This window comes from Notechis scutatus, chromosome Z (genome assembly GCF_049901735.1).
Source record: "Notechis scutatus isolate UNSWTSFEM ecotype Mainland chromosome Z, rNotScu1.2, whole genome shotgun sequence".
Lineage (NCBI taxonomy): Eukaryota > Metazoa > Chordata > Lepidosauria > Squamata > Elapidae > Notechis > Notechis scutatus.
This window is the reverse complement of record NC_142025.1, coordinates 136296324-136309870: the sequence shown is the minus strand read 5'-3', so window position 1 is coordinate 136309870 and position 13547 is coordinate 136296324. Positions and strand designations below refer to the sequence as shown.

The following is a 13547-nucleotide window of genomic DNA, read 5'->3' as shown; positions in this document are numbered from 1 at the left end:
AAACAAAAAAAACTACAAACAGAACATTTCTTATGGGATTATATTTTGCAATACTAGATTCATGTGCAGCTTCATCTTAATGTCTCTGCCTGAAAGAATAAAATGAAATTGTAGTTCCCTCCCAAGTGAAGCCAACTTACCTTGATCAGGTATCCACCAAAGTGAGCCCCCATATTGGACAGCACTTTCTTCTTCTTAGCATCATCTTCAGCTCTTTTCTTGGCCTCTTCTTCTTCTTTCCTCATCTTTTCTTCCTGAAAAGGAGGACACCATGGAGAACATTATAGAACCATCAGATGAAAAACTATGGAGACTCCAGGCTGTGCAAGGATCTCCAAAAATCTTTAGCGTATCCTTCCAAGACTTTCCACAAATTGTCAGCAAATGGATCAGCCTTAACCCACCAATATAAGAAGTCTGCTGATCATTTCTTTCTTTCTGCTGATCATTTCTTTTTTCCAGGCTCTGATAGACCTGGAACAATATTTTCTTATGAATTAATTTCATTTTTTAAATCATAAATATATTTCACCTTTTTAAACACTAGACTGGTTGATTTTTTCCAAAATTGGATATTTTGATACTTTATTCCATAGGTTGGAAACAAAACCAAGATAATACTTTCATTTTATGTTTTCATATTTATAAAATTGAACTCTCGGCTCCCGTTCTACTGCACCATCTTCTAAACTAGGGGTCCCCAACCTCTGGGCCACAGCCCACTACCATTTGAAACTAGGCCGCACAAGCAGAGGGCTGGCACATGCATGCACATGGCAAGCTTGATTTGCACAAGCAGCAGGCCTGCGCGCACCCACATAGCTCGACTTGCATGAGTGGTGCAAATGCACAGCTTGACTTGCATGGGCCGGTTCCTCCTCCCCTCCCCCTGCTGGGCTACCACGTCATAAAGTTTGGGGACCGCTTTCCTAAAGAACTTAAAATTACAGATACCTCCAAATTTGCTAAGCATCTGGGCCATATTGTTTAGTTAATATGTTTGCATTACCTTGTCAATCACGTATTGAAGGCAATTCAAACTCAGAAGACTTTCAAAAATTTTAAAATAACTACTAAAAATCAATTTAAAAATCAATTTAAAATCAATTTAAAGTGTTAATTCCTTGTTTTAGCACAAGGATTAAAAAAAAAAACCTTCCTGGCTATTTCCGGACTTGAGTTATATCACAATGTTGACTTCTCATGTGATTCAGTGTCAAATTACAGTTTCTCACCTATTGAACACCAATATATCTAGTTGATTTGGAAGAAAACTGAAAAAAAAAAGAACCTAAATTAATAAATTTAGACCTTAATACCTATGCTAAGCTTTCAAAGGCTTTACACTGTGGAGTTCCTGGTGTCCTCTGAGCTTGGTTGTTTGTTTGCAGACATCTCACTACCCAACCAGGTGATGTCATCAGTGTATCATCATCAGTTTACACTCTTTCCTGTTCCATCCTAGAAAATTATGATACTCACGGCAAGCTTGGCCTGTCGTTCCCGTTCTTTCTCAGTGCGGACTCGCTGTTGTTCGGCACGCTCAGCCCTGCGTTGTTCCTGTCAAAGGACACAGATGATGACTTGGACTCTTTGCAGCATTCAACAAGATGATTTCATCAAAGCTCATTTCAGCCAAGGACAAGATGATGTACTTACTCCCCATATCCTTCTTTGCAGAAAATTGTGGAACTCTATTGGCACATGAAAGCATCCTATGTACAGGCGGCCCTCAACTTAAGACATAAAAGATCCTGGGATTTCTGTCATTATAGGTCTAAGTCAAGGGACCTATATGATTGAAAATGTTATGAGGTTTTTTGCCATGATCGTTAACTGAATGCTGGGTTCTTTAAGTAAATGTGGTGGTCGTTAAACAGGTGCCATGGTCGTTAAGTGAATCAATGTATTTCTATGGGTGTTTTTTGCTGGAAGCTGGCCGAAGAGGCCAGAAAGTGGCAAAAAACTCTCATAAATCATGGTTGTGTATTCACAGAATACTGCAACTGGCCATAAAGGTGAGTCAGTGGTCAAGTGGTCAAAATGGGGTCATGTGACCACGTGGGAGTGTGCAGCCATCAGAACTCTGAAACCAGGTCATAAATAACTTTTAGGGAATCTGTTCAAATGGTTGCTAAACAGCTGGTCATTAAGCAATCACCACCTGTATTTGAGAATTTCTCACAACTATGTCTTTCCGCACCAAATAACAACTTCTTCTCTCACTCTTTTCATAACATGCCACTGGACATATGTTTTTGGTTTTCAGAGATCTCTTTCTGAGAAATGTAAAGTGGTATATGGATATATGCATAATGGTTATCTTTTGGGAGCTAAATGCAACAAAGTTTCATTTTAATGTATGCTAATTAGTATACATTTAAAAGTTCTGTTCTGTTCTATTCCTATTCCTATTCTATTCTATCCCTATTTTATTCTATTCTATTTCTATTCTATTCCTATTCTATTCCTATTCTATTCTATTCCTCTATTCCTATTCCTATTCCTATTCTATTCTATTCTATTCTATTCTATTCTATTCTATTCTATTCTATTCTATTCAGATACTTTCTATTCTATTCCTGTTCTATTCTATTCTGTTTTATTCCTATTCTATTCTCTTCAGATACTTTCTATTCTAATTTATTCCTATTTTATTCTATTCCTATTCCTATTCTATTTCTATTCTATTCCTATTCCTATTCCCATTCCTATTCCTATTCTATTCTATTCTTTCCAGATAAATACAGGCTTTGCTCACCCCATAATTTTAGGAATGATCACACTTAATTATAATTATCTGGGAATGCAATTATAGATAGTCCTCAGTTTACATCCATTCATTTACCAACTGCTTGCAGATACAACAGCACTGGAAAAAGTGACTTCTAACCTATCCTCAAACTTATGACCAATGCAATATCCTCACGGTCATGTGATCGAAATTTGGGTGCTTGCCAACCAGCCAGAGATAGTATTCAGCAGGTTCTGACCAGTTCTGGAGAACCGGTAGCGGAAATTTTGAGTAGAACCAGCAAACACCACCTCTGACTGGAGATTTTACAGTATCCTTCCCCTGCCATGGCCACCAAGCCACGCCCACAGAACCTGTAGTAAAAAAAAATTGAATCCCACCTCTGCAACCAGCATGTATTTATGGCAGGTGCAGCTTTTGGGGTTCATGTGAATGCCATTTGAGACCTTCCCAGCTGGCTTTTGACAGGTGAAATCAACAGGAGAAGCCAGATTCACCTAATGACCAAGCAATTCACTTAACTACTGCAGGAATTTGCTTAGCAATGATGGCAAAAACAGGTTGTAAAATCAGTCATGACTCACTTAACAACCAACTTACTTAGCAACAGAAATTCTGGTCCCAATTGTGATTGTAAGTTGAGGACCACCTGTATCTCACATTTTGGATTTAACTTGCATCATGGTGCCTAACTGGCCACCAGGTGGCAGCAAAGAGCAACGTTTTGTTCCCTCAGACAAGCAATTTCAGTTTTAGATTGAATGCTATGAATGAAAACGCATTTGCCTCTGGGAAAGCAATTGCAAATACAGTTCTACTTATTTTAGCAGTTATAACAGAAGAAAGCAAAGTAGAACATTTATCAGTTAATACAAGTAGTCTTTGACTTACAACAATTCATTTAGTGACAGTTCAAAATTATAACGGCATTGGAAAATGTGACTTATGACCATTTTTCACAATTGCAACCTTTGCAGAATCCCCATGGTCATGTGATCAAAGTTCAGGCGCTTGGCAGCTGGTTCATATTTATGACCGTCGTACTGTCCCGGAGTTATGTGATCATCTTTGGCAAACTTCCGGCTAGCAAAGTCAATGCCAGATTCGTTTAACAACCGGGATACTAACCTATCAACTCCACTTAAAACATGCTTAACAAATGTTTCACTTAAGAACAGAACATTTGGGCTCAATTGTGGTCATAAGTGAAGGACTACCTCCAGTGGTGGGATTCAAACGATTTAACAACCGGTTCTCTGCCCTAATGATTTCTCCCAACAACCAGTTCACCAAACTGCTCAGAAAGTTAACAACCGGTTCTCCCAAAGTGGTGTGAACTGGCTGAATCCCACCACTGACTTCACCTCTATACAAACAGAAAAATAAAGGGAGGAAAATAAAGGGAGGCCAAACAGTAAAGGACGAGTCCCTTGGTGCCCAGGGGAAGCTGCCAGGCTAGAAACCAGGAGTTCCAATCCTGCCTTAAACACAAAGTCACCTGCGTGGCCTCGGTCAAGTCATTCTCTCTCTGCAGTAGAAAGGAGGCCATGGCAAATCACTTCTGAAAAAACTACGCCAAGAAAGCCGCAAGGACTGGTCTAGGCCAGGGGTCCCCAACCACCGGTCCGCGGACCGGTACCGGTCCGTGGAACAAATCCTACCGGGCCGCTGGTTTGCTGGGCGCCGCCATCTTGTTTTGATGAAAAAGTGCTTCCGGTGAGCTTTTACAGGTAGAAAGCTCACCGGAAGCACTTTTTCATCAAAAAAAGATGGCGGCGCCCAGCTGATGCCGGTACCGGGCCGCGGCATAAAAAAGGTTGGGGACCACTGGTCTAGGCAATGGAATAGTCAACACTGCTTTGAGGGCACCAATAAACATAAATATGTCCTTTAAAAGGTTTCACGAAAATGAAAACAAAAATAATCCCGAAAAGCAAAGGTGCTTTTTTCAAGCGGCAACTGGACTTTCTGGTTTTGTCTTTGAAGGTATTTCACTTCTCATCCAAGAAGCTTCTCCAGCTCTGAGCTCACCTTGGATGAGAAGCGAAACATCTTCAAGGAAAAACAAAGAAAGTCCAGTTGCCTCTTGAAAAAGCAGCTTTGGAACAACCATGACCTGGATGGCTGAGAATCTCCATAGACAAAAACAAAAATAACTTTCCCAAACCGCACAATCCCCTCGACCCTCCCTCCAAAAACACAGGGATAAAACCAGAAACAGTAATACAAGGTCTTCTGCTATAAACCTATTGAAAGCTTTCTTCCCTCTGGCAATGTATTCAAAGAACAAAGGCACCAGGAGGGGAGAGGGAGGGAGGGAGGGAGGGAGGGAGGGAGGGAGGGAGAGGGAGGGAGGGAGAGAGGGGAGAGAGAGAGGGAGGGAGGGAGAGAGGGAGAGAGAGGGAGAGAGAGAGGAGGGAGGGAGAGAGGGGGAGGGAGGGAGGGAGGGAGGGAGAGACAGACAGACACAGAGAGACCCATAAAAACATGACAAGCACCAAGTTCCGTGATGTGCAGTCTGGTTGACTTCAGGGCCCCTTGGGAATTGGACTTTATGGATTCCTGGGCTTGCCAGTAATTGAGACGTTTGGTATAAGGGTACAGACATTAGAATAGGAGTGGGGTAACCCCCAAGTGCTAGTCCTTCTTTAAGTAAAGAAGCCAGCTGAGAAACTGGTGGTCACAAAATCATGTGAAGTTTTAATACCACTTTATAAAGGCTTAGTAAGATCGCAACCTGAAATACTGCATCCGGTTTTGGTCACCACAATAGAAAAAAGATTTGAGTCTTTGGGAAAAGTGCAAAGAAGAGCAACAAAGATGATTCAAGGCCTGGAGACCCAAAATATATGAAGAATGGTTGCAGGATTTGGGTTGGGCTAGTCTAGACAAAAGAAATACTAGGGGAGATATGATAGCGGTATTCTAGTACTTGAAGGGCTGCCACAGAGCAGAGGGGGTCAACTTATTTTCCAAAGCAGCAGAAGGCAGGACAAGCAACAATGAATGGGAACCAATCAAGGAGAGAAGCAATCTGAAATTAAGGGGAAATTTCCTAACAGTGAGGACAATCAACCAGTGGAACAGCCTTTCTTCAGGAGTTTTGGGGGCTTCATCACTGGAAGCTTTTCAGAAACTGCACGATTCACTTAACAACTGTAAAGATTTGTTTAACAACTGTGGGGAAAAGGCATAACTCACTTCAAAATCGCTTTGCTTTAGAAACAAAATTTTGGTCTTCGGTGTTGTCATAAGTCAAGGACTGCCTGTAGGTATAAAGGGCCAATTTGGTGTAGTGGTTAAAGACATCAGTGGGAGACTATGTCCAGCTGAAGGCATAAAGCCATCTGGGTGATCGTAGGCCAGCCATTGTCCCAGCAAGCCTCTTCTGAAAATCTTGCCAAAAAAGGTGAACATATCCACGTGGATGCCGGATCTCAAAATTGACTCAAACACAGAAAACAAAAAAGCTGACCTCACCCTTGCAGATCCTGTAGCATAGTTGGTTAAATAAAAGGATCAGGCTTGTAACTCATGTAGCCGTAGCTTTGTTAGCTTTTAAGATTGGCTTTTCCTTGCCTTTGTCAATGTGGTTTTGGTTCAACCTGTCTATCAATATTTGGTTTCTTTGCTGTAAATTCAACACACGAAGTACAAATACAGCCAGAACAGAGGCAAATTCTTAAATGCCCACCTCCACTTGGAATTGGGTGGGGTTAGATTTCAGGGCTATCAGTGGGCCAGACACAGAGTCCTGGGGGGTTTCTGGATCAGTTTCAACCATAATAGAATCATTGGATCCAACACTTCTGGAATCACAGTCTCCAGGACTATTCTTCCTAGATGCCCTGGCCTCTATCTTGGCGCTAAGCCTATGAAAGAGAAGGATTGGAGGGGAACACGGCAATTGTCTTCCAGTACTTGGAAGATTGCTGCTACTGATCTCCAGTCACGGAGAAGAGGGGGTTGACTTCTCTTAAGCATTACACCATTACAAGAAGTAATGGGTGGAAGCTTGTTAAAGAGAGATCCAACCTAGAAGTGAGGATAAATTTTCTGACAGTGAGAACAATTAATCGATGAAATACCTCGCAGCCTGGAGTTGTGGATGCTCCATCACTGGAGGATTCTGCTGAAACGTCGCTCCAACTTTAAAAGCACAATTATAATGACGTGGGAAAATACCTGAACAAAGGTGAATACCATACATACATACATACATACAAAACAAACATACATTACAGAATTATATACACACACACATACATACAAACACACTCTATTTTTTGCACTGTAAGATGCACTCCCCCCACAAAAGGGGTGGAAATGTCTCTGCGTTTTATAGAGCGAATATTGCGGCGGGGGGGGTTGTGGTTGGTGCGGCACCATTGCTGGGGAATGCTGGAGCCTTCGCTGCTGAGCAGCTGATTGGTGTTTGGATCAGCCTCCCGGAATATCACCGATCAGCTGTTCTAGGTGGCGGGGATTGCCACTGCTGCCGTCTATCGCCACCTATTTGCTGCCACCCGTTCACTGTCGCCTGATTGCTGCCCTTCATTCCCTGCCAATAGGCAGTGATGAATGGGCAGCAGCGAATGGACAGAGATAGGCAGTAGTGGCGGTGGTGATCCCCACCGCCTAGAACAGTTGATCGGTGGTATTCCGGGGGGCCGATTCAACTGCCAGTCAGCTGCTCAGCAGTGAAGGCTCCTGCATTCCGCAGTGGCGGCAGCAGCTCAGCTCAACTGACCAATGGTGGGCGCAATGGAGCAGAGCCCTAAAGAGCCATGTGCTGGGGCTGCGATAACGTACTGAAGCTGACCAGGGTGTTTGCTGTTTGCTGCAAGGACAGTAGCCAAATGAATACCGATGGATTCTGGGAGTCAGAGGCAGATTTTTTTTTTCTTGTTTTCTTCCTCTAAAGCTAATGTGCTTCTTATAGTCCGGAGTGTCTCATAGCGTGAAAAATATGGTATATATATTATAATATTTGTGTATGCATATATATATATCCACATATACATAGATATGTATATACATATGTATATGTATACACACACACACACCCCCCACACCCCCCCACACACATGGCCTGGGATCAAATGATTTGCTGCAATGCAAAAAGGAGTGTAGATGTGAACATTTGTGTGTGAAAGAGCAAAGTAGTTGTGTTTGACAGGGAAATTACAGTAAACAACTTCAAGTTTTACATAAATGGTGAAAAACTGGAGCAAATAGATAGGGTTGAGCCTTTATTGAAGAAGGTTATGGGTAGAGAAATTGAAAGATGTACAAATGTTGGTCAAAGAAAAATAGATGATATATGGTTTGTGTGAGCTGTGCATATTTCTCAAGCAATTATAAGGTGCTTCCTCCATCTGTCATGGAAGTGCAAAGTGAGTATATCAGGAGAAGTAAAAGAAAGCTTAAGAAGTATGTGAAGAAGAACAAGAAGTAGAGCCAAGAATCAGTAGGTACTGAATTAATGTGGACTGGACAGAAAAATATTCAGTGCATATTAGTACAGAAAAAATGAGTATGAAAGAACTGTACTGATGTAGTTTGGTCATATAGAGGCAATGAATGAGATTCAGATTGCAAACCAAATACATGAAAGAACAGCAAATAGATCAAAAGAAATGGGAAGACTGAGAAAGTCCTGGTTGGGTAAGATGATCTCATATTTATAACAATACAGGTGAATTTAAAGAGCAAACGGCAATGTATGAACTGTTACACAGTCATGGTAGAAAGAGGGATGATCTGCAAAGAGAGAATGTTATGGTATTATGCAAAACCTTTTCACAATTTATATAATACTGATACAGTTTGTTCTGTCTCTTATTCTGTCTGTCGTTCTGTCTGTCATATTTTAAGGCAGTGTTCCCCAACACTGGCAACTTTAAGATAAGTTGACTTCAACTCCCAGAATTCTCCAGCCAGCCATGATCCCTAGACAATACTCTGGAAAGTCTGGAAGACTGGCCTTTGGGTTTCTTTTGTTTACTCCTTGAAATGTTTGCCAACTGCCAAGAAACCATTCAGAATTTTATCCGGGGATGGACAGCCCAGAAAAATGAACTAATTCAAATAGATATGTAAAAGGATAACATGGCTGCCACTTTAGCATCAAGTTACACACAGAATGAGAACTCACAATCCTTGACATGAGACCCACAAGTTCTTCCTCTTCTTTTTTCCTCTGCTCAAAGTGTACATCAATGAGAGTCTGCAGTTCCAGAAGATCCTTCTCCATCCGTTTGCGATGGATGTCCTGCTCGTCACCATCAGAAAGAAAAAAAGAGATATAAATAATGAAAAACGCTTCCTTCTAATAACTCTGAAGAACATTATTGTCCTTTGGTGCTTGCCAAACTATTCCATCTGAAAGAACTACATTCATTGGCAATAGCTGTAGGTAGGGGTGGGCTTCAAAATTTTTAGCAAAGAGTTGTCTGCTTGGTTGCTGGTTGGGCGTGGCCTTGGGGTGTGTGGCCTAGTTGGCCTCCTGCACCACAGTGTGTGTGTGGGGGGTGCCCTCCCTGGGCTCTGGGGGCTTTCCTCAAGCCTCCAGGAAGGTGAAACTGCCTCATCGGGCTATGGACGCTCTCTAGAGTCCTTCCCGAATTTCTGGAAGATCCCCTCCCCCGAGCCTCTGCACACACCCTGCTCTGACCTGCAGCCCAAATGGTCTGCATGGGGAATCTTGGCGGGGGATGGGCGGGGTGGGCGGGGCCAGCCAGGAGTGGGATTTGGGGGGTTCTGTGAACTGTGCAGAATCTTAGCTAAAGGCTCTTCTGAATTCCTGCGAACCCCCAGCAGCCCATCCCTGGCTGTAGATATGAAGGACCTGGGAAATGTCCACTGGCGCACTCCCTCCTGTAAAAAAGGTTGCGAATGATAATTAAGAAAATACTCACATCAAAATCCACTCTCTCCCCCTCGGGGATTTTTGGAGGAGCTAACTGTGGGACCATTGGCCTTTGTTTGAGAGAACACAGACCAAGAAAGAAGAATATCGTTAAATTGAAGTGTTCTTTTGGGTACCAATCCCACCTTCCCCAACTCTACAACCTTTAAATAAATTCTTTCTCTATCGAAGGGCAAGTTTTACAAACTCTATAAGGATAAAACAATGCTTACTACAGGCAGCCTTCAACTTACAACCATTTGTTTAGTGACCGTCTGAAGTTACAGAAGCATAGAAAAAAAGTAATTTATGACCATCTTTCACACTTGTGACCATTGCAGTATCCCCATGGTCGTGTGATCAAAATTCAGGCGCTTGGTACCTGGCATGTGGCTTATATACAATTGCACCTGTCCCAGAGTCATGTGATCACCATTGTTACAAATGGTTGTGAGTCAAGGACTACTTGTCATCACATCTTTTGATCATAAAATAGCATAAAATAGAGGAAAAATCGGGTTTCACTGTAGAAAGACACAGGAACTGATCAAAATGATTGCAACTCTACCGGGGTATAACTGGTTACTCTTTCCCTTTCTTACCTTGGTCTGGGACGTTCTTCTTCTGTGAGAAACAGAAGATAGAAAGACGGTTATTAGATGCAGAGAAAGAAGAAAACTTTGAAGTGAAAGACTTGTCAAAGGTGATGCAGGAAACTGAAGGAAACTGAATTATGCACAATCCTGACAAGGGATGGCATACATTTCTACACATTCATAACAAGAGGCCAATTAGGACAGGAATAAAAAGTGCCTGACAATAGACTAGATAGATCTATATTTTGATAAAGTGACTGTTCTACATTGGTCTGAACTGGAGAGGTGTTCTGGTGACTGCTGAGATGTGTTTTATACTTGGGCCAGATAGGTGATGTTACAAGGCAGTCTTCAGATCATCTGATGGGCTTCTTATGTAATCTTGGCACCCAATATTTTGATCTTTCAATTGTTGCAGAACTGCAATTTCCGATGGCATCAGTAAGCCAGAATGGGACAATTTGCTACCTCCAACTCACTGCAACCAATTCATTGTAGCCAACTTACCATGGCCAACTTCCTATGGGACAATTCAACAAATACAAAAGTTATTTTAATATCAATAAAACCATGGCCAATAATAATAAAATAGTCAATCCAGAAATACAAGAGTTACAATAGTTTTGACGAAAACGTGGTTAACAATTATAAAAGTAACCGAAAGAAACAATTAATACAGCATTGAATTGTTTCATTGTGAGTTGTCCTGCAGCAAGTCGGCCATAGAGAGTTGTCCAGTGGCAAGTTGGCCATGACGTGTTGTCCTAGACCCACGGTAAGCCAGGACAGTGGTGAGGGTTGCTAGAAAGTATAGTTTGAAGCAACTGGAAAGACCAAAATTGCCATCAACATTGGCCTTCTATATAGGTTTGCTTACTTAAAGTGGAATTGTTCTGTCCTTTAAAATGCTATTTAACCTTCAGAACATCTCGCCAACCTTTCATTGTCACTGTATGATACCAACCCCGTATTAGATTGCCTCTCTAAGCCTATAGCTCCCTCCTTTGCTCCAAAAATGTGATTTGAAAACTCTGGTTTGAAAACTGATCCTAGAAATGAGCTCTGAATCAAACCCAAACCCCAGAAATTACTCCATGAAGATCGATAGATACCAAACAAAATACAGTTTTCATGATCTGATGTTGGTTTGCTCACAGCCATGTCTATAGGGTACTGGAAAATATCTACTACCACCATTTGGGCTTCGATATGTTGCTTCCCTTATAGACAGGGGAGGGGGTATGCGTGTTCTCAGATATATAGATACATAGCGAGAACACATTGCTACACACTACATGCATGTATCCAGGACATACATAGCACACAGACAGCATCAGAGCCCCACAGATATATCTTTATAAAATATATCCGCCAGGCCTGTTCTTTTAGAAATCTGCACAAATCCCTTTTTGTGTGTGTGTGGGGGGGGGAGTGTGGATGGGTGGAGAGGAGGAAATATAGGTAGTTCTTGACTTACAACCATTTGTTTAGTGACCATTAAAGTTACAACAGCACTGAAAAAAGTGACTTTTGACCATTTTTCATGCAACTGTTGCAAACTTCCCCAAAGCCACATGATCAAAATTCAGACACTTGGTAACTGGAATATAATTATGATGGTTGCAGTATCTCGGGGGGTCATGCAATGACCTTTCGTGACCTTCTGGCAAGCAAAGTCAACGGGGAAGCCAGATTCACTTAACAATAGAGTTATTAAAATTAACAGCTGCAGTGATTCACTTAAGTACCGAGGCAAAAAAGGTGGTAAAAATGGGGCAAATGTCTCGCTCAGTAACAGAAATTTTGGACTCAGTAGTAGTTGTAAGTCGAGGACTACCTGTACATTGGAGGAAACGGAGTAAGATCAGTGCGGGAATTTTTGGCAAACAAGGCCAAGAAGCCAATGGCTTCATAGTGGGTACATGAAGAAACAAGATGGCAGAGAGGAATGGCATTTCAAATCCATTCCACACCTTATAACTTTCTTTTACCACTGTAAATTTATTTATCCCTTCATCCATTTCTACAAGTCCCATTTTCCACTCTTCCTCCAGTGCTTATTTTCTATATGCGTTACTCTCCCTAGAAACCACTAGTGATGGTAAATAAAATAGCAGATTATAGATTTTGTTAGTACTTATCTCTTATTTCAAGCAATGACCCCCTTATGTAGATTTAAACTAATATTTTCCCTGATGTGCAAGCTTTTTACTGCTTTTTACGAAGCAGACCTACATGAAGGTATATATAACCAGTTCTATCACTTGCTTTTAGAGATTGGACCACTATTGCTTGTCTCTTGGCTATTCTGGGAGATACTGTATATACTTATGAATAAATTGAGAATTTAAGGTGCCAAAATGCACCCCCCCCCCCCAAATTGAGTTTGATTTTTCCGTAGGTGGGCTTTCCATGAGTATATATGGTAATACTTTTTTTAAAGTACCCATGTATCTTGCATATACTCATGTATAAGCCTATCCATAGATAAGTTGAGCCTCATTTTTTAAAAACAAAATACCAAGAAAAATGGCTAATCTACAGATAAGCCAATTGTGAAAATTAAAATATGCAACCATTTTCAGGGTTGTACATTTTTATCTTGGTGTTGTACATTTTTTCACAGTATTATGGTTAAAAATTCAAAGGTCAGCCTAGCTGCAAAGGGGCTTATACATGGGACTATACGGTACATTAGGACCATAAGTTTCCCAGGACAGGAATACTGCAAATATCAACCACCAATAGTCAGCCAGCATGGGGGGTATAAAGCAGGATTTCTGTTCAGCTCTAGAAAAGTCAGGAGTAAAAGTCAGTTTTAAACCCAAGAGCATGGAAGTCTTGGGTCTCGGCCAGGGGTGGGATTCTACCAGTTCGCACCTATTTTCTAGAACCGGTTGTTAACATTCTAAGCAGTTCAGAGAACCGGTTGTTAGAAGAAATTACTGGCCTAATCCTGTAAGGAAGGCAGGAAGGAAACATTCTGGTGTTGCTTACAGAAACTACCTCTCTGTTAACCCTTATTATGTTCTTGGCAGGACTAGACTTCCTGTCTCAGGAACGTCTCTGGAGTTTTTCTCCCTCCTTTGCTGGTACTTTGCTTGTGTGGAGTGACCATTCAAAGTTACAATGGCACTGAAAAAAGTGACTTATGAACATTTTTCACACTTATGACTGTTGCAGCGTCCCCACAGTCATGAGAGGCCAGGCGAGGAGATGCGTGCCTCGATGTGAGTGATGTTGAGTTGGCCACACCCACCTAGTCACATGCTCACCAAGCCATGCC

The 13547-nt window shown here is 41.7% G+C and overlaps 1 protein-coding gene across 7 annotated transcripts in view; it reads right to left on the bottom strand.

Moving 5' to 3' along the window:
* TNNT1 (troponin T1, slow skeletal type) overlaps positions 1–13547 on the bottom strand; it is a 45700-nt gene that overhangs the window by 12186 nt on the left and 19967 nt on the right. For all 7 annotated transcript variants that reach the window (XM_087948362.1, XM_087948363.1, XM_087948366.1 and 4 more), the window contains 5 exons: positions 10268–10289; positions 9676–9736; positions 8913–9029; positions 1483–1560; positions 141–254 (listed from right to left, as the gene is read on the bottom strand). In XM_087948362.1, the coding sequence (XP_087804488.1) occupies positions 141–254; positions 1483–1560; positions 8913–9029; positions 9676–9732 (366 nt within the window). In that variant the 5' untranslated portion in view covers positions 9733–9736; positions 10268–10289. The remainder of the gene's footprint in view (positions 1–140; positions 255–1482; positions 1561–8912; positions 9030–9675; positions 9737–10267; positions 10290–13547) is intronic.